The sequence below is a fragment of the Marmota marmota genome, unplaced genomic scaffold, assembly GCF_001458135.2.
Source record: "Marmota marmota marmota unplaced genomic scaffold, marMar, whole genome shotgun sequence".
Lineage (NCBI taxonomy): Eukaryota > Metazoa > Chordata > Mammalia > Rodentia > Sciuridae > Marmota > Marmota marmota.
This window is the reverse complement of record NW_026000026.1, coordinates 5,691,099-5,712,042: the sequence shown is the minus strand read 5'-3', so window position 1 is coordinate 5,712,042 and position 20,944 is coordinate 5,691,099. Positions and strand designations below refer to the sequence as shown.

At 36.6% G+C, this 20,944-nt stretch overlaps 1 protein-coding gene, 1 long non-coding RNA gene and 1 other non-coding gene across 7 annotated transcripts in view; 1 reads left to right on the top strand and 2 right to left on the bottom strand.

The window, feature by feature from the left end:
• Nucleotides 1–13,868, bottom strand: part of Ncoa3 (nuclear receptor coactivator 3) — a 28,919-nt gene extending 15,051 nt beyond the window's left edge. Inside the window, exons 1-12 of one of the 5 annotated variants that reach the window (XM_048810820.1) lie at nt 13,646–13,868; nt 12,528–12,716; nt 12,262–12,363; nt 8,670–8,810; nt 8,223–8,370; nt 6,795–7,186; nt 5,787–6,655; nt 4,522–4,657; nt 2,581–2,775; nt 1,982–2,236; nt 1,759–1,885; nt 16–187 (exon numbers count right to left, since the gene is read on the bottom strand). In XM_048810820.1, coding sequence (XP_048666777.1) covers nt 16–187; nt 1,759–1,885; nt 1,982–2,236; nt 2,581–2,775; nt 4,522–4,657; nt 5,787–6,655; nt 6,795–7,186; nt 8,223–8,370; nt 8,670–8,810; nt 12,262–12,363; nt 12,528–12,654 — 2,664 coding nt within the window. In that variant the 5' untranslated portion in view covers nt 12,655–12,716; nt 13,646–13,868. Of the gene's footprint in view, nt 1–15; nt 188–1,758; nt 1,886–1,981; nt 2,237–2,580; nt 2,779–4,521; nt 4,658–5,786; nt 6,656–6,794; nt 7,187–8,222; nt 8,371–8,669; nt 8,811–12,261; nt 12,364–12,527; nt 12,717–13,645 lie in introns of all 5 variants that reach the window. The other 4 variants (XM_048810819.1, XM_015478588.2, XM_048810818.1 and 1 more) reach the window with 4 other exon arrangements.
• Nucleotides 9,996–10,101, top strand: LOC125619281. The gene has a single exon (XR_007350769.1). It is a non-coding gene; the product is annotated as a U6 spliceosomal RNA (small nuclear RNA).
• Nucleotides 13,869–14,278: 410 nt separating the features above from the next.
• LOC125618950 overlaps nt 14,279–20,944 on the bottom strand; it is a 91,683-nt gene continuing 85,017 nt past the window's right edge. The window contains exons 3-4 of the long non-coding RNA XR_007350340.1: nt 15,236–15,319; nt 14,279–14,372 (exon numbers count right to left, since the gene is read on the bottom strand). This is a non-coding gene — a long non-coding RNA (uncharacterized LOC125618950). The remainder of the gene's footprint in view (nt 14,373–15,235; nt 15,320–20,944) is intronic.

Below are 20,944 nucleotides of genomic sequence, written 5' to 3'. Positions count from 1 at the left end.
ATTAATACAACTTACCTGATTTACAAGTTCAGGAATGCCCAAAGCTCTGTCAATTTCCTCCAGGCCTGTGGCATCTGTATTACTCAGGAGTGTGTGTAGCTGGTCCAACAATGCTCTCTCATCACTCTGGCCTTCTGGGTTAGAAGGTGGCCCAAGGAGATCATCCAGGGAATTCCTGAGAAGAGGTCTAGAAAAAGTCTTGCAATCAATTTTAATGTTGTTGGGCGGGAGGTGTAGCACAGTATTAGAGCACTTGTTCAGTATGTTTTCAGTCCTGGGTTTGATCCCCAGAACACAAATCATATTAAAGGTGTTATTTCTATTTTTAAAAATAATGACAGTAGGGCCGGGTATGACGCACACCTGTATTCCCAGAGGCTTGGAAGGCTGAGGCAGCCTCAGCAAAAAGCAAGGCACTAAGCAACTCAGTGAGACCCTGTCTCTAAAAAAAATACGAAATAGGGCTGGGGATGTGGCTCAGTGGTCAAGAGTCTCTGAGTTCAATCCCCAGTACCAATAATAATAATAATAATAACAATAACAACAACAATAACAACGACAACAGTAGGGCTGGGGATATTACTCAGTAGGTAGAGTGCCTGCCTCGCATGCACAAGGCCCTGGGTTCAATCCCCAGCACCACAAAAAATAAAATAAAAATAATTATAGTAACCATGCATAATATTTCAATATATTTTTAACATATAATAATTCCCATATAAGTACAAATAATAAACCAAGCAATAGAGAATGGCAAATGGCCTTAATTTCTATTTAAGGCCCACTACATATATCTTTTGTATATGTGTGTGTTGTGTGTGTGTGTGCATGCGCACACATGTGTGGTGCTGGGGACTGAACCCAGGGCCTTGTGAGTACAAAGCAAGCACTCTACCAACTGAGCTATATCCCCAGCCCCCACCACATATATCTTATACCCACAATCCCACCACCCAAGTGAAACTGCAAAACCCTAGGTATTTGGGAGATAGGAGTAATGGGGTGAGAGGGGTTGGAGAGAATGGAGAGGGAGCAGTTTTCAAGGCAAGAGTGGAGGTGGTAGTCATTAGTAATGATACTTGAAAATTGGGGGAATCAGAACAAAAAAAAAAAAAAACGAAAAGAAAACTGAGGAAATCAATAAACAACAAAGAAAAAGATCAAAATATTGATCTATATAACTGTGGTGTAGAGAACTGCTAAAGATAACTTCGTTATACTTGCCCACAAGGCTTGGTCGCAAGTATGACACAAGCCCACACCCCCACAGTGAGGTGTGTGACTATTCTCCAGCACGTGGAGGGCATTAAGTAAGCCACATCTTTCTTTTACAAAACTATAGAAGAGCACTTTACCATTATCCCTGAAATGTTTTAGAAAAATCATTAGCCATTGCTTAAAAATCAATTTTTCAGAAAAACTTGAGGCTTACTCTCTGAACACTATGTATAAACAGATTTATCTTGTCAAACTGTGGCTCATTTATTCCCCTCCTCATGAGATTATCATTATGAAAGACAATCACCTCACAGAGAGGCTCTCAGAAGTCTGACTGCTGAGAAGTCCTGACAGCAGGACAGGGCACTTCCGGCTCCTCCCCTTCCCTTGAAGGCCTCTGCTTGCTACTTCAAATGGATGGCAACCAACCACCTTACTTAGGAGAATTTTTCACCTTCTCTCTCAGAATTGTTCCAATGTTGACTCTTTTCTAGATAATCCAATGTGGATCTTCTTCAGAGTCACAAAATAAAGGCTCACCTATTTTGAGGCACATGGGGCCCTTGTTCCATGGACAGCATGCCATCTGGCCAGGAACCTGGTTGATTAGCTGGTGCTGCTTGGCCATAGGGATTGACCCCCATTCCCATGGGAATCTCACCAGGCCCTGGGGGAACAAAACGAAAGTACAAATTTTCCAATAAGCCAGTAGTAAAATCACCCTAAAACACCTTTTTTATTTTTAAATGAAGGAGACACTTACTTATTTGAAGCATCTGCTGTTGCTGCTGCTGATGCTGCTGCTGCAACATTGGCCTTGCACCTGGTATACTATTAGACCGAAGAGGCAAAGTGGGCACAGAGCCCCCCATTGCAGGTCTGGGTAAAGCAGCACTGTAATCTCCTGGTCTTCCCATGGAGTTAGAACTCATAGGTTCCACTCTACTGGCCTTTGAGTTTGGTAAGCCCCACTCTGGAGAAGGAGTCTGGTTCAGTGTCACGTTTCTGTTTGGTCCACCTGAAACAGGTAGAAAATTATTAGGATTTTTCCACAGCATAACACAATCCTCCTTATATAAAAATACTATAGCTACTTAGATACAACACTGGCTTTGACATCGTAAGAACAGGACTAGACAACTATGAAGACATTACATGCTAGAAAAATGTCTTAGACCAAAAGATTCTTCAAGAGTTTAAATAAACAAGACATAAAATAAACAAAGGATACTCATGAAAGTAACACGTTAATATTATAAAACTTGTTAATCAATCCCAATTATCTACATGACTTTAAGTATTTTAAATTTGCTTTTCCCAAAAGAAATTTTTAATCCTAAATACTAATTACGAATAACCTACCCATATTTGAGCCATAATTTTCCTGACTATCCATCATCCTTGGATTCCCACCCAGCACAGGCTGCTTTGCTAGCATGGGGAAAGCACTGATATTCTTTACTGGAGGACTTGAGCCAACAGAAACAGGGCTATCTAGAGATGCTGCACGGTTATACGGAGGACGAGCAGACTGCACAGACTGTGGGCTTCTCAAACCTACTGGGAACACATAAGCACAACACGTAAATATCCCTTGCTAATTTAATACATAAATAATCAAGTATAACATATAAACATACCCATCCCCACAAACACAAATGTCTTTCTCACAAAAGCAAACACTATCTTCCTTTAGAAGATAAAGACTATATTAAAAAAAAAAAAAAGCCTGTATTCCAAATAAAGTAGAAACCACAACTTCAATGTTGGCCCAAGAGCTAGGCACTCTTTATTTATTTTTATACACACACACACACACACACACAGCCTGATATGATCATTCATATTCTGCTTTACTCCATATTGAAGAATTTGCGAATCTGAGGATTTAGCTGAGAGATAGAATGCATGCTCAGCAGTCATGAGGCCCTGGATTCAAGAGGAGGAGGGAGAGAAAGGAAGAGGAAGAATCACCAATGTTTTAAACTCCTGGAGAATATTCCAGATGAGTACTCATTAAGTATATTCTGCTTATATTTTGCAATTAATATATTAATATAACCAGTTATTATTATCTAATCAAAACAATAAAAAAATCCTCCTAAACTTTCTCTTTTCTTTTCCAATCTATTCAACTGATCTATTTCAGTTTAGAAAACCCTGCCACTAAAAATCAATTAGACCGTTCTGAATACTTACTTGTAAATTATTCCTTTTCAACTGATACACACAACATACCAAGTGACAGAAAACTTGGAATGGAACAACCATTTGATCCAGCTACCCTACTCTTTGGTTTATACCCCTAAAGGACTTAAAATCAGCATACTACAATAAAAGACTTAAAATCAGCATACTACAGTGACGCAACCACATCAATGTTTATAGCAGCTCAATTCACAACAGCTAAACTATGGAACTAGTGTAGATGCCCTTTAACAGAGGAATGAATAAAGAAAATGTGGTACATATACACAATGGAATATTACTCAACCTTAAAGAACAATGAAATTATGGCATATGCAGGTAAATGGACGAAATTAGAGGATATCATGCTAAGTGAAATAAGCCAATCCTAAAAAACCAAAAGCCAAATATTTTCTCTGATAAGTAGATACTGATCCATGGGGGTGGGAGGGGGTGAAGAAACTTTTGGTTTCTGTAGAGGGGAATGGGGGGAGGGGTGGGGCTATGGGAGTGAGAAGGACAGTAGAATGAGAGATATTATTACACTACTGGAGTGACTCAGAGCCAGCCAAAAGAATGAGAAGTTGTGTTCCATTTATGTATATATCAAAATGCATTCTACTGTCATGTATAACTAATTAGAACAAATAAAAATAAAAAAGAAAAAGAAAAATCACAATAAGTAAATAAATAAATAAATTGATGAATGAGTAAAACATACAGCAATAGGAAAGCACATAGGTAAGAATCCGAAAACATCAAAAAAGAAAACTCACCAAAGGACAGGTTTTAATCTACAATTTGGGTTGTTTTTTTTTTCAATCCAATTCTCTGAGGCTTAAGGAAAACATGCCATGGTACCAGCTACTCAAATGAATAATCAAAGACGAACATTTTCTCATAAGTACCATGATTACTGGCATAATAATTACAAATTTTCTCAAAAAGAAAAACATGCAAAAAGCTTTTTAGAACTCATATATTATGCATCTGCATAAGAAACTGATACGCAGAGCATGTGTTCTGAAGTTATAAATGTTATTTATATCCTGGTCTTGGTGTGAGCATCCATACATATGCAGCAATGTTTCAAAACAAAATCTAGTTCTTCCTTACCCAGAGAATTTGTTCCTTGGAACATTGGTTGCTTGGTCCCTAGATGACTGCCATTTGTGGATAAGGGATTATTATAAAAGTCAGAACTAGTCAGATCACCCAGAATAGCATCTAGATTATCCAAGTCTCCAGATCCCTGAAAATAAAAATTTAAGAATTAACCTGTGTGCAACACAAGATGTACAGCTACAAATATATTCATCAGAAGAAAACACATGAGATGGGAGCAAATGAAATACAATAATTACCTGAAATTATTAGGCCCAGTTTAAAGGTTGTTTTCTTATGACTCTCCCACCCCTAATCTTCTTCCTTAAAATTATGAACAATTTGAACCACTGAGAAAAATTACTGATTTGGGGTGTTCGATAGAGCATTGTTTTTCCCCTTAGGCTACGCATTTAATTTTCACACTGGAAGATATTTTCCAGCAGTCACTAGGAGAGAACTGATCCCCTTGGCTGACAGAGGTCTGCTCTACACATACCTTCTATAAACAAATATGATTAACAGTAAACACATAAACACATGCTTGTGTTCAACGAGATAATTTTGGGCATGATCTTTAAAAAGGCTTTGATCAATAAATCTGGTGAACAATAGGTTAAACAAAGTAAAATCCATACTCTAACCAGAAGACTTTGGCAAGTCTTGCCTTTGCTCAGGTTCATATTATACCTCCTAGAGCACGGTTCCTCCAGTGAGGCTGGAAAATGCTGACCCAGAATATGATCATGTACATGAAACTTCAAAACTCTGATAAAAATCAAAACTCTTTGTTTTTTCCTGATTACATCTACCATACCATTGATGGCCCAATCTGCTCATCTCAACACCTCCATGAAAAAAAAAAAAAAAATTAATGGACAAATTTTCAAATTGTCCATTAAAGAATCAGTCATGATTATGGGGTTGTGGCTCAGCAATAAAGTGCTTGCCTCGAACGTGCAAGACCCTGGGTTCGATCCTCAGAACCACATAAAAATACATGACTAAAATAAAGGCATTGTGTCCAACTACAACTAAATATTAAATATTAAATAAATATTTTAAAAAGAATCAGTCACATTTCAGAAGAAACATATATTTCTCTGTTGCATCATAATATTTTACTGATGTCCAAAAGAATTATAAAGAAATGAAAGCTCACTATTAACTTTCCTTAAATAAATCTTAAATTAGAAAATAAGGATTTGTAAATATTATATTTCTAACAGAAATAAGACAGATGACTGAGCTGGAATACAGGAAAAAAATAAAATTACCTCTTCACTTGTTTCTGTCTTAATTTTCGAGTCTTTTTCTTGACCTGAGCTGGGAATGGTGGAGCTGCTGCACTGACTCATTTTATTGTCCATTCCTTCCACCTGGGGCTGGGGTTCTTTAGAGAGCGCATCACTAGGATCATCCCTGTCCAGCAGGTATCTAAGAAGTGCATTGTTCTCCTTCTTCTTAGGACTTAGCTGCTCCTGCTTGACGTTTCCTTCACCACAAGTAGTAGTACTGCTGGTATCTTTCCCAGTGGCTTCTGCAGTAATCTTGGCTACCTCAGCTGGTGAATTCCCGTTCTGCAGCAACTTGTGCAAAATACGGTGTTTCTCTTGCAACAGTGACCCATGCATATTGGATGTGGAGGACACTCCTCCTGATGTTGAGGAGGAGACTCCAGAGGGGCTGGTGACACTAACAGAAGAGTCTTTACAACTTGAATCCAAAGGGGAGTTGGTCAAGGAAGAATGACCTCGGTCATCAGAAGAACAGGTCAGTAACTGCAGTAACTTTTTATGACCTTTGCTTTCCAAAGGACCCCGTTGATTCTCTGACCCTTCACCACTGCTCTCCTTACTTTCTTTGTCATTGAGGTGATCTCTGCTATTTGACTGACACATTGAGCTCTCTACCGGATTTTGATCACAGTACAAACCTAGGGGACTCTTGGAATCTTGACTGGTCACTTTACTTGGTTGCGTTATATTCATATTGGGCGAGTTATCCAACTTGGGGCCTGGTGAAGACAGAGTAGATAAAAGGGAGGTGCCCACACCCTCACTGATGGCTTGCAGGGCACTGAGAGAGCTGCTAGAAAAGTTGTGGCTCCCAGTGCTGCCAGAAGACCCCATGGGAGAGTGCACACCTGAATTTGTTGGAGAAAAAAACAAGAGGTACTATCAGACTAAAACAAAAGGCTACGTCAAGGTTTCCATTATAAAACTAATTCGCTGTGTAAGAATTGAAGTGGTATAAAAAGAAAAAGAAAATGCTGAGATGGATACCTGCAACAGGAGAAAACTGGTGTGACGCCATCTTCGGGCTCCCACGATTTCGAGGAGAAATCATGATGCTCTGCTGGTTGGAGCCAAGACCTGGACTGCCATGTGGGGGGCTACCCATATTGAGCCCATAGTTATTATTCTGGTAGGAAGATGGTGACTGCACGCCTGGCCCAGGGGTCAATGAGGCTATGTTACCGGAAGCCCCATACCTCGTTCCACTTATCTGCCCTGTGGCACTGGGGTCTGTCAAGCCGTAAGCCCTGCTGCTCAGCATCTGTAATCCTTGGTTTGGTGACATATTCATGCCTCCTACTGAACTGTTGCATCCAGCTACAGGAGGTCTAATGCCTTGTCCCACAGGATTTGGGTTTGGTCTATACCCATTCTGTTCTCTGCAAAGAAACAGAATATCAAACTTTTACTAAAAAGTACAGGCATGCATTGAAGCCCTGAGTAAGATTTAGGGGAAGAAAAGTGTCCAGGAACATAACTTCTTTTAGGCACCACTCTATAGCTGGTGACAAATCCAATTTAGACACTGGTCACAAATTAACCTAGTAATATATTTTTTAATAAGCCAAAGAGTCTAAATAAATGATAGCACCATACCACTGTGAGGAAGCAACAGCTATGTTAATTGCAACCTCAGAGGCTTTACTAGAGTTGCTACATATCCAGAGTTTACCTGGAAATACTTGCAAACTGCTCAAGATAATAATAAATGAACAACACAGGAAGGTTAACAACATCAGTAGTCATTATCCTTTATTCTTAAAGTGTACCTTCCAATTTTAAATTCATTTCTTAAAAGCAATGTAATATATTATCTTAGAAATGAAAGGTAATCAGCGGAGCACGGTGGCACATGACTGTAATCCCAGCGGCTCAGGAGACTGTGACAGGAGAATTGCAAGATCAAACCCAGCCTCAGCAATTGCAAGGTGCTAAGCAACTCAGTGAGACCCTGTCTCTAAACTACAAAATAGGGCTGGGGATGTGGCTCAGTGCTCAAGTACCCCTGGTACCCAAAAAAGAGAGAAAAAAAAAAGAAAGGTAATCAGAGGTAATCGGGTTTTATGTGCTTTTATGCACCAGCCTTCCCACCCTACTTCTGACTAGGAAGTATTTAATTAGTAAACAAATACTCATTTTTAGAATGGGATACTACACATATGTATAATGTGTCAAAATACATTCTACTGTATGTATACCTAAAAAGAATAAAAATAACAAATTTTTTAAATACTCATTTTTACATAAAATATAACCCTAAAGGAAATAGAATCTACGAATCTAACTCACCTCACCAAATTCAACAGCCTGCCTGCTTTTTCTCTCATTAAATTTCTACTCTTCTTACAGTAATAATAAATCACCCTGAAAACATGGTTGCATTTAACATGCAAATACACGGTAATTCATCATTACCTCTGAAGAAAGTGGGTTGAGACAAAGCCATGACGGTCATTTGTCACAGGATTCCGAAAGAGCTTGCTTTTTGTTTGTGCAGTCACTATAGTTCCATCAGCCAACGAGAATCGATACACTGGGGTTTCCGCGTGGCCATGAATATAAGCTGTAGGAAAAATATACTATTACTACTAACTACAGTTGGCAAAACAAGTACACATAAGGAGAAGAGAGGAAGGAATTGTATATCTCAATGCAAAGGGTTTTAAACCAGTGAAAGAGGTTTTTTCCAGGTTAACCTCTGTGTATGTAACAACTCTAGTAAAATTAACAACAAAATCTAAGTATGTTCAAGGATCACTTCTCTCCCCCACGCCCACAAGATGACCGCCATGGTGCATGTGTAGTGCTTTACATATACCCAACATAATGACGAGACCAAGAATCAGCCCCAAATGTCTTTACCTTCTTGATAGTGACGTTTCTGGGACCATGACTGGCCATCATTAAGACTGAAAAATCTCTGGATACACCTTCGGATTATATCTTCAAAACCAGGCCTCATGGAGGATCTCAGTGAATTTGTGTCTATATTGACCACCTTCCCTATTATACAAAAAATAAAGTTTTAAATCCCACCCACAAGTATTTACCACTGCCTAGCCATTGATTAGCATTAAAGAATGAAATACAAGATCTTTATTTTCTCTGGTCCAAGTTTCTGTTATGCATCTTTTCTCCTTAAGAGCATGGTCCTACAGGATACTCTCACATGGATCTACACATTCTGCTGTGGGGTATGATAATATATTTGTCTTGATCCTGTTCCTGATGCAAAACTCCTAAAATCCTTGAATTTCTTACTAAGAGTCTTTATGAACATTTTAATGATTCATAAGGAGTCTCTCTGATCATCTGCATCTATTCTAATAAGGTGATTTAATATAGTACTCCTAGATAGCCTTGGATTGGGGCTGGTCACTAACAGAACAAAGTGATTACAGGACTGGAAATTTCAGCCACTTCCACTGATTCCACAAGGGAGGTGGGGTGTGTTCTAAAAACAAAAGATTTGAGGAGCTTCCAGTTTGGCAAATACATCAAGGTAAGGGGAAGATGGTAAGTGTCTAGAGAGGGTATGGAAGCTCTCAAGGAGAATAAACCTTAATAAATCTGCAGAACAATAAAGTTGCATTTAAACAATTCAAACTAATTACCCAGGATGTCCAGAGCAAAAAATGGGTGATCAACTTCCATGACATGGATCTTGGTCAAGAAAAAAATGTGTTCCATGGTCAAAAATTGGGAGACTATGATTGAACCTCATGTTGATGTCAAGACTACCTATACCTGCCTATCTATTCTGTGCAGGTTTTACAAAAAAATGCAATAATCAGAACAAGGAGACCTCTTACATTCACCACCGTATGACTACAAATCCTAAAAATGTGGAAATCATGACTAAAGAGGTACAAATACTTGTAAGAAGTACTTAATAAGTTGATTCCAAACTGTTCCGTTGATTCATTCTCTCTGTATGTGTAATAGAAAACATGCTGAAGAAAACCAAGTTTAAACTGAGAAAACTCACAGAAATTCATAGCGAAAGGTAGTTCTGGGAAAGCTACTAGAGGGGAGAAAGGTACTAATGCAAAATGAGCTAACAAAAATAAAACCAGCAGTCCAAGAATCTGGGAATCAAACCCAAGGCCTTGAGCATGCTAGGCTCTACTACTGAACTACACTCCCTATTCTTAAAATTCAGAGTTTTAATGGTGACTAAAAAATCTTGTGCTTGCTCTGGCAGCACCTGTATTAAAGTTGCAACGACACAGAGAAGATTAGGTGGCCCCTGTGTGAGGATAACATTCAAATTTGTGAAGCATTCCATATTTTTTAAAAAAGATCTTATTAGTGCAAAGGGATGGAGGAGACACAACTCTGAAGAAAGATCAAATACATTACAGGGAACAGTAAATAACTGTGCCTTGTGTACATAAAATAGGAAAGATCTGTCCTCAACCACTTCCTCTGAACTTAGCCCTGAGACACATATCAAACATAAAATAGAAGCTCAAAAAGAGTTTACTGTATGAAACACATCAGGGACAGAGGAGAAAATATCTCTATAGGTAAAAAAAAAAAAAAAAAAAAAAAAAAAAAATTGTTGAGCGCCAACAAACCTGCTGTAAAACACAGAGTAACTGGAAGGCACCAATTATAAATTTGCAAAGATGACTCTCAGTTCTAAATAATAGTATCCAGACAAAAGGACTTGATTTTATTGTTTGGTGATTTCTAATTTTTATAATAAACGTATTTTGCTTTTATAATAAAAGAAAGCACTAGATAATTTTTTAAAGATGCTACTAAGTTATTTAGAGAGAAAATTAAATCTGCCAAATCCTAAGAAGTGTAGAGAAAGGCCCACTCTAAAATAACACAAAAATGCCTGTTACCATATTTATTAGAAGGCAAGTAAATACAGAGAAATTTTTCCAATATAAATTAATATCCATTGATGTAAACAAATTGACAATTCAAAACACAAATTTCATTTTTGCTACTTCTTTCACTTGTGATAATCAATACCAAGCATCCTCAAGACAACTGGGCATGACATAAGAAGATCAAGTGACTGTAAAAATAACTAAATTTATAAAATATGATATATGCATTACATGTGTGTACACAGATATATGATACACACACACACACACACACACATCTATAATAGCCAGAGCTATGCTTTATTTAAACTACTCCACTTAATTAAATCATTTATTGAGGGTTCACAATCGGTGTATAAAATCAGTGTTACACAAAGCCAAAACTATAGACTTTTAAGTCAAGCAGACACAGTGCAAATTCTCTTATTAGCCATGATCTTGGACAATAACCCAAACACATCACCTATATCACCAGACTTCCATTTCCAATCTCTGAGATGATGCAGGTATGACAAACACTTCACATCATACTTAGAGGTTAAATGGTCACAAGAGCAACCCTGAAGATGAACACAAGTAATATTTCTACCATGTTTAAGTTCCCCAATGTACCTTCTCAACAGTAATGTCTTTAACTCTCAATTCCCACATTCAAAAAAAATGGCAGACCAAGACTGCAGCTCAACCAGGCAGTGGAACAAACCTATAATCTCAGCAACTCTAGAGGCTAAGGCAGAAGGATTTCAAACTCAAGGATAGCCTCAGCAACTTAGTGAAGCCCTAAACAAATTAGCAAGACCCTGCCTTAAAATAAAAAATAAAATGGACTAAGGATTTAGCTCAGTGATGAAGTGTCCCTAAGTTCAATCCTCAGTACCCACACACACACACACACACACAAAAAGATTGCAGCTCATTTTGATGCCAATAATTATATAGTAATAGTAACTCTCATTAAATTACCTGTACTTTTGAAAACTTCTTTCTTTTAATACATGCTTTTGAAGCTAAAGAAATACTAACTTATGGAACAAAATGCTATTTGGAGCTGGGCACAGTGGCGCACACCAGTAATCTCAGTGGCTCAGGAGGATTGCGCATTCAAAGCCAGCCTCAGCAACATGGAAGCACTAAGCAACTCAGTGAGACCCGGTCTCTAAACAAAATACAAAATAGGGCTGGGGGTACCAAAAAAACTTGTTACTTGGAGAAAAAGCCAGATGCCCCTACTTTTGCTTTTTAATTTTGGGGGGGGGGGGATTTTAAGTGACAAATAGATTCAACACAAATGCCAAGAGTTTTAGTGAAATTAATTCCCTTAGGTCTATGTAAGAAACACAGGATATAATATACTTAAAACATCCATCACGGGGCTGCGGTTGTGGCTCAGTGGTAGAGCACCTGCCTCGCATGTGTGAGGCACTGGGTTCAATCCTCAGCACCATATAAAAGAAGTAAATAAAAATATTTTGTCTATCTACAACTAAAAAAAAATTTTTTAATTCATCATAGAGGATATAAGCATTAAAATGATAATGTAGACTAAGTTAACTTTTTAACAATTTCCAAAATGAAAACATACAAAACACACACACGCACAGTTTTACCTGAAAGATCATGTCTAGTAATAAAGCTCTCAGGATTTGACTGAAATGCTCTTTCTCCTGTAGTAATGCGACGAGCCACACAGATCATACAGGACTGCAAATCTACAATCAAAAATATGATCAAATAAGGATTCTATTTATTTTGGGACATATCTATTGCAGGTGAACAAGGACATGAACTACAGTATGAAGTTACAGCAATGGAAGCCATATGCTCCAAGTTTGCTGCTGTGTTTCATAAATATCATAAATCTGATTGCTCTTACCTTCCCCCTCCTCCATCATAGCTCGTGGCTGAGACAAGGCAAAGCACTGCATTGTTTCGTATCTCTGGCGCATTTCAGGACTGGTATTCATGTCTTCCGGAATATCGTGTGTTGTTTTCATCAACATACGGCAATTAAATGTATGGCTTTTTTGTCTCTGGGTTTCACTTGTCCAGGAAACTCCATTAACTTTGGAAAATAAGTGGAAATAACTTTTTAAAAATCTAAAAACTCAATCCAAGAGTATCATCAAGAATTCATGCTATGGGTAGCAGAGTGCTTACCTAGCATGCACAAGACCCTGGATTCAAAATGGAAAGGAAGGGGGCTAGGGTGCAGCTCAGTTGTAGAGTGCTTGCCTAGCATGTGTGAAGTACAGGGTTCAATCCTCAACACCACATAAAAGAATAAATTAAAAAAATAAAATCACTAAACAAGAAATAACTAAAAATATTTTTTAAAAAAGGAAAAGAAGAAGAAGGAAGGGGGGAATAAATGGAAGGAAGGGGAGAAAGGAGGAAAACAAGAGAAAAACACAAAAGAAAGAAAAAAGGGATTCAAGTGATAAACCAGGCATGATGGTGCAGACCTATAATCCCAGCTACTCTGGAGGATTCACTTGAGCCCACCAGGTTAAGGCCAATCAGAGCAACATAGCAAGACTCTGTCTCCCCCCCGCCCCAAAAAAAATTTCAACTATGTTTTCTCATTACATATATTTTCCATGGTAATGCCTATGCTAACATTTTAGAATGGTAATATAAAAAACATTTGAATAATTTCAACTTCAACAGAAATATCACTGTATATTTTTTAATGTTTATTTTTTAGTTGTAATCAGACACAATACCTTTATTTCATTTATTTATTTTTTTGTATGTGGTGCTGAGGATCGAACCCAGGGCCTTGCACGTGCTAGGCGAGTGCTCTACTGCTGAGCCACAACCCCAGCCCCTCACTGTATGTTTTGACCCCATGAAATTTACTGAGACCATATCTAAAAACTTAATTAACCACTTACTTCTAATCCCTACATTTCTAAAAAGTATATTCAATTTTCTTAGAAATCATTTTTTTAAAATTGTTGAAATATTTAGAAAATCACATTAAGAGCCTACCTGTAGATTTTGGTAAGTTTTTAAGAAAATCCTTTCTATCTTCTTCATGCAAAATATTATACACACTTGTGTTAACCAAGTCCTCCTGTTTATATTGCAGGTATTGTGTGACATTTTCTGACACAAATACAATGTTTCCATCTCGATTCACCACGAACAGGAAACCATCCAATGCCTAAAATGGGATGTTAATACCTATTAATTAATATATTAATACCTATTATAGACCAAACTGTATCCCCTCAAAATTCATATGCTGAAGTCCTTGCCCTCAGTGTGACTGTTTTGAGATAAGGCTTTTAAGGGGGGGGTGCGTAATTAAGAATAAAGAGGTCATAAGGGTGGGATCCTAATCCCATATGACTGGTGTCCTTATAAGGAGAGAGGAAGAAAATACCAAGGATACACGCAAAAAGAAAAGGTCACATGAAGACACAGTGACAAACAAAGGAGAGAGGACTTAGGAGAAACCCATCCTGCTAACACCTTTATCTTGGACTTCCAGCATCCAAAACTGCAAGAATAAATTTCAGCTGTTTAAGCCTCCCAGTCTGTGAACTTCTGTTTTGGTAGCCTTATAAGACTTAGACAACAGCCTTATTACTAAGTAGAACTTGCAAAGATTGGGGGGGNAATATCACTAAGATTTGCAGATATCAGTTCAGCCAATTCTTCAATATATTTACTCTCCTGCTCTCGTCTCCACTTTTCACCACTGCAGGTAAGACTAACAAGAGAGGAGGAAAGCCATGTCACACCTGCCATAAGAGCTGTAAGCAGAGACAACCCCCACACACCATTACTTTCAAGTGTAAAGGAACTAAACTCAGCCAACAGGAACTATAAAATCATTGTTAATGAAGAAGTAGCACAACACAGTAGAATTTCATGCAAAGCTAAATTCAATTGCACCTTTTTATTAGCCAGGTGGCCTTGGGAAGAGCAAGCCTCAGTTCCCTCACCTGGAAGGCAGGAACAATCTTTACCTTGTAGAGGTAAACAACTAACAGATAATAACAAAAACAGGCACTTATTATTAATGATGAAGCTTTATGAATTACAGATTTTTTTATTTTTTCAACTATTACTTTGAAGTTAACATTAGCTTTGGCAAATATTTTAAAAATTACAGAGCAGCACTACACAGATTACAGTATTTTAGTTCTGATTTTGTTAAGCTTCTAATTTCATTCAAGAAAAAGAAAGTAATGTAACCTTTAAATGACAAAATATGAAACTTACAACATATTCTTAAAGGATACCAAAGATTCTTACTTATAATACAGTCACCTATTCCTAACTCCTATACCGTACATCCAGAAATTCTTTTTAAAGTAACAGACTATTAAAATAACATTTTGCCTTCTGTCTGAATCAGTGATTCCTCTGATGTGAATCTTTGATTCCTTCACATCATAAAGATGTCCACACCTCGTCTTCACTGCACTTGATATGAAGCAAAATCACATTTAAGAAAAAAATTTTAATCTAATGAGAGAATGTAAATAACAAAGTTGAAATGGTAAACTAAACAAAACAGAGGGGAGAAGGGAAGGACTGTGGAGAAACATCTAGAAATAAATCACCTACCCCTGTCCTGGAGTATCACATGGCAATTTGCGTTTTCGTGAGTCACTGGCCAGTGGATCCAAATTTTCTCCTAACCCGCTCATCCTGATTATACATTAGTGACGAAGAAAGAATGACGACAAATAAAAGCATTATAAAATATCCATTTCTCGGGAAAATGTCATTGTAATTGCATGCTATCATTCAGAAATACTTTCTCAATATTCTTTATCATAAATCAGTATAATTAAAAACCTCAAAATTCATCTTTCACATTAATTATGCAGAACATCCAATCTCAAGACAGAAATGTTTCAGGCCCTGTTTAAAATGTGCATATTAAATACTTCAGAGTATAAGGCATTTTATTCATGTTTAGTAACACAAGACTGCCAACCCTAATATTGATAAAATTCTGTATTTTATTTATACCCCAGTGGAAAGCACAAATAGTTCTTGTGATTTGATAAGAACTCTTCAAATGATAAACCTAAATTATTCAGCTTATTTTGGCATTTTTCCTTCAATCATTTCATTAATATTTATCATCTAATGTGTTTTTCTTCTATTAAATTAGAATAAGCCTGGACTATATAAACAACATTGTAAAACTCCCCTACATTCTGCTTAGAAAGAAGTAGGAAAACAGTAAAACCATGGGGCGGGGGAAATGTTTTGACACTAAACCACACAGTAACAATTATTTTAATACCGACTGACTGAAAACTCTACTAAAACATTTTTCTAAGATAAAGATAAAAAGTATTTTTATTGAAAAAGAACAATGAATTTTTAACACTCAGTGGATTATAATTTAAGATATATACTAAGTCTTCATTTACTAAGAATTTCATGTATACTAAACTCGTTTATAATAGGATAAGCACTGTTCTTTAATTCCAAGTCCTCAAGTGCAGGGTGCACACCTGGTACCTCAGGAGGCTGAGGCAGAGAAACACAAATTTCATATCAGCCTCAATGACTTAGACTATCTCAAAATAAAAAAGACTAGGGATGTACCTCAGTACCTAGGTTCAATTTTAGGTTTAAAAAAAAAAAAGAATTCCATGTCACCAATAAAGTTCAAACTTTCTAATTTATTTATTTATTTATTTTTAATTTATTTATTTATTTTTTTAAATGTTAGGATGTATCTGGCATTCAGTTGGGTCCATAAGACATATCCTGACTGACATGCACGACCACTAGGTGGCAAAATACTACCAGAAAAGAAGACAAAAAATGCAGGGACAAGATGCCAATCAAACCTAAAATATGTAGCTTTAAAAACAACCCTAATCACGATTACTCAGGAATTCTAGACTATAGCATTATTTTACATATTCACTTTGTATAAATTAAATATAGACTAAATTCCACGCTCTAATTTTGGTAGTAAAATATAAAAGCTGACAAGTATTTTAAAGATATGCTGGGGTGTTTTTTTCTCCCTGACATAAATCTAAGTCAAGAAGAGAAATAAAATAACCTTAATTAATAGTATTCCCCCAAAAAAATGTGGCTCAATATGATTTTTAAAGCATACTTGGAACACACAATCTCAGGAGTGCTGTATTTTCAAAACTATCAATGTCAAAATAAAAGGTCATTGTCACAAAAGATACTCTATATAAACTATCCTGATTAAAAGAATCTAGAGAGAAACAACCATTAAATATAATATTTGATCCTAGAATGGATCCTGTACTGTAGGGAAAAAATTCTAAAACATACATAACTGAGTTAATTGACAAATTACAATGTGGACAATAAATAAAGGTATTCTATCAATATTAAATTTACTGATGTTGACATATGAACTATGGTTATTGAAGAGTATCAATATTCTTATATTTAGGCTCAATGGGCCATTATGTATGCAAATGGCCTTCAGGTGGTGGAGGAGGTATTATAAGTAAAAACCAGGAAGGGGAAGAATGAGTGGAAGGGATTAGAGCGAAAAATTGGCACTGGGTCAATCTTGGGGGTAGGGGAGAGAAATTACAAAGCCACTGCATTTTTCTTTTCCTTGTAACTTTGTTATTGGGAAATAAGCAAAATTGAAAGCAAAAGTTTTAAAGTATGTTCAGGTTTGATTTTCTACTTTTCATATTTAAAAAGAGCAATGATTCCTAAGTACAAAAATAGATTGATCTAGCTACATATCAATTGGGTTTTCATCTGGGTCATTCGAAAGTTATCTTTAAATTGAATGGCAAACCATCCAATGAGTAATAACATCTCTTTATTTTAAAATACAATTTAGTCTACATTCTATATAGTATTTTCCTACTCTGGTGACAAACATAAGCTAAATCTCAAAAACTGAGTGGAAGAAACTATTCAGTGATCAGTAACATTAACTTGAAAACTAATCTATATTTTCAATATTATGCCTTATACTTTGCTATGAAATATAAGCTGAATCCTCAGTATAGTGTAATGTGCCTAGCATATAATAAGTGTTCAATGAATGCATTGAATAAATACTGAATAAACATGTAACCTACCATATTTCAGAATTTCTTTCACTTTGATCTTAAAATCATTCAATGCAATCCTATTACTTTAAACTTAATTTTCAATAGAGAATTTACACCAGGATAATCTCAATATGGAATTATCATATTATCAGTCAAAACCAGAAATGCACATGTCATTGGTGCTAAGTCAATGTTTAAATGCATATTGAGAAACCTAGAAATGTCTACTATGTCTGTAGATACAAAAGGCTCTTTCTCTTGACCTTGGCAGATAAACAAACAAGCTACAGGGCTGGGGATGTGGCTCAAGCGGTAGCGCGCTCGCCTGGCATGCGTGTGACCCGGGTTCGACGCTCAGCACCACATACAAACAAAGATGTTGTGTCCGCCGAAAAACTAAATAATAAATATTAAAATTCTCTCTTTAAAAAAAAAAAAAAGCTACAAGGTACACATAACCCTCTGCAGTCTCTGTACTACCAACTTACTCTCACTGAGTTCAACAACGCCTAGGAACACAGGTAATTATCTAGAAAAGTGCTAATACAAAAATCCTGGTAAAACATGGTAAAGATGTATACCCAAACATGGACAGTATAATTATTTAAGACACATTATATTTCTCCTATTTCATTCTTTTAGGAAAAGATTTGACAAAGTTTTGTCGGACATGGACAAATCTTGGTACATTCAACGTTCAGTTATATAGAACCACAATGTCCAAGAGGGAATGACACACTACTGTACAGCAAAATTCAAAGTAGAGCAAATATATCTCCAAAATCATTAAACTAAAGAAAATGGCCAACATGAGAAATAAAGTATTTCTTCCCCCCAAAAAAAATAATAATTTTAATATATTCAATAATAAAAGTGCCAGGACAAATGACTGGCACTTTTATGTCCAGTTCTCTACTTGATCTTAGTTATAAACAAACAAACAAAAATTATAAATAAGCATTTGTTTTACTTGCCAGGCATGTCTGCTTCTAAGAGAGTACACCTTCTAACTTGGTAGAGAATCCTTTTTTAAAGTAAAAAGGTAAGCGCCCAGCATACAAACACTAAGTCTCGTCCATTTTCAGTCAGTAGTAAAGAAAGGAATGACAGAGAGGGCACAGCATGTACCAGAACCCTGAAGTTCTAAAGGTTAAGAATTGCAGATCGTAACCAGATAGCTTACATTCTTATTTTACATCTTAAATTAGTTTGGAGGATATATGAAATTGGAACACTCCATCTTCAAAGGAGAAATAATATAACACAAGAATTTCACAGCATACTTGATTATAAGACTAGATTATCTACAGGGCATGAAGGTGTATGCCTAGAATCCCAGCTATTTGGGGGACTGAGGCAGGAGGAACACAAGTATAAGGCCAGTTTGGCAACTTCCCGAGATTCTGTCTCAAAAATTAAAAGAGTCAGAGTGCAGCTCAATGGAACAGCACCTGCCTAGCATGTGTGAGGCCCTATATTCAACGCCAGTATCACAGAAAGAAAAAAAGATTAAGGCTTACACAGTTGAACAGAAATTAATACAACATAAACTTGCCTGTGTAATATACATAAATATTATTTTGAAGTTTACAATCAAGAGATTCCCCCAATATACTGTTAAAATGGAAAGTTGCCACTAATGCACTTCCAGATAGACCACAATCAAATCACAAAGATCTTTTTAAGCCCTTGACTCTACAGTATAGAAAAGAACTAGAGAACTTTTCATTGAATCAGAATCAAAAACAAACTCAGTCTTTCAATGTGAACAGATCCTTAAGCCATTCTCACCATTATTTTGTCTGAAACACTTCTACTGAAGAGTCCTGTGCTATACTAATCAAGTGCACTAATGCAACAATACACACTTGAATCTAGGATTACATTTAAGATATTTTATGTAATTACTTTAAATATAGAATAGTAATTTAGAGTATCTTTCAATGCTATAAAAATTCAATCTCATCTGTTTTCTATATTATTCAGAAAAACCAGAAGCATATCCATGATAAAATTTAAAATGACTAAGAATCTTCAACTAGGTAGAATTTTTCACTAGTCAGATGGACAGGAAGTACTCCTTATCCAAAAGAAAAAGATCTTCATCAACAATACCAATGTCCACTCTGAATTTTTTACTCTGAGTAAAAAGTTATTTTAGGAACCTAAGAAAAGTGATGCAGTGCCAAAAGAGTAAGAGATGGGCTATCCAGTAAATCCAAATTGGCAAAGAGACCAACTAAATATTATGCTTTTCCTAAGTTAATAAAAAGAAGGAAGGTGATCATTTCTGTGGCATCGTGGTGTTAAGCATCTCACATGATAACGTATGTGAGTAACATTCAGTTATGTTACTCACAATGGCTCTCCAAGGCATATGTTATCATTCCATTTTACAGAGAAGGAAATGGCTAAATAACTTTTCACAAGATCCCACAGGGATGTTGGATGGCAGAGCTAGGACTGCGGTTTTTTTTTCAGACTTGTTTTTTGTCTTTGCAGGTATGGGAACTGAACTCAGGGCCTTGTTCTTCTATACAAGGGCTCTACTATTGACCTACATATATCCCCAATCCTTTTTTCAGACTTCATTACCAACAAAATGTTATCAAATGCTTCTGGGGCATTTTATTCCCCACCACTTATTTACTTATACCACTGAATCATACTGTCTCTAACCAGTTTGCCACAAATTTCTTAGCTCGTCAATAAGAACACTGAAAAACTATAACATGCACAATTTAGGGACATGCAGCATAAGGGTCAGAGGTCAGGTCAGCAGTCACTAATGCTGCTATTCTCTCCATCCCCTTAACCTAACCCTAATCATTGCTCCCCAAGTCACTGGGTAAACTGAGCTCTGTGGTAGTCTAACATTATCCACAACCCCTATTTCCATTTGAAATGAACAGTCAGTGGCTACACAAGAAAATTTGAGATCAGACAAGCAAAAACTATACCCAAAAATAGCCTGTCAAGTATTGTTGTTCTGGGTTTGTAAAATTAAATGCTGGGGCCAAGAACTGTTGACTATTCCATGAGTAGTTTAGTTTATCCATCAGGTTTGCCTGTCTGACTTATATAAGGTATGATTAAGTACATTAATTAGGGAGAGTTTCTGGGTGTCTCCTGAGAATCACAGTAACTTAAGGAAATTTCCAAACAACAGCTGTGGATTTGAATTGATTTACTGAAAACTGCTTGAAATGCTATGAAAAGTTTGAGAATGCTCAAGTCAATTGGGGGG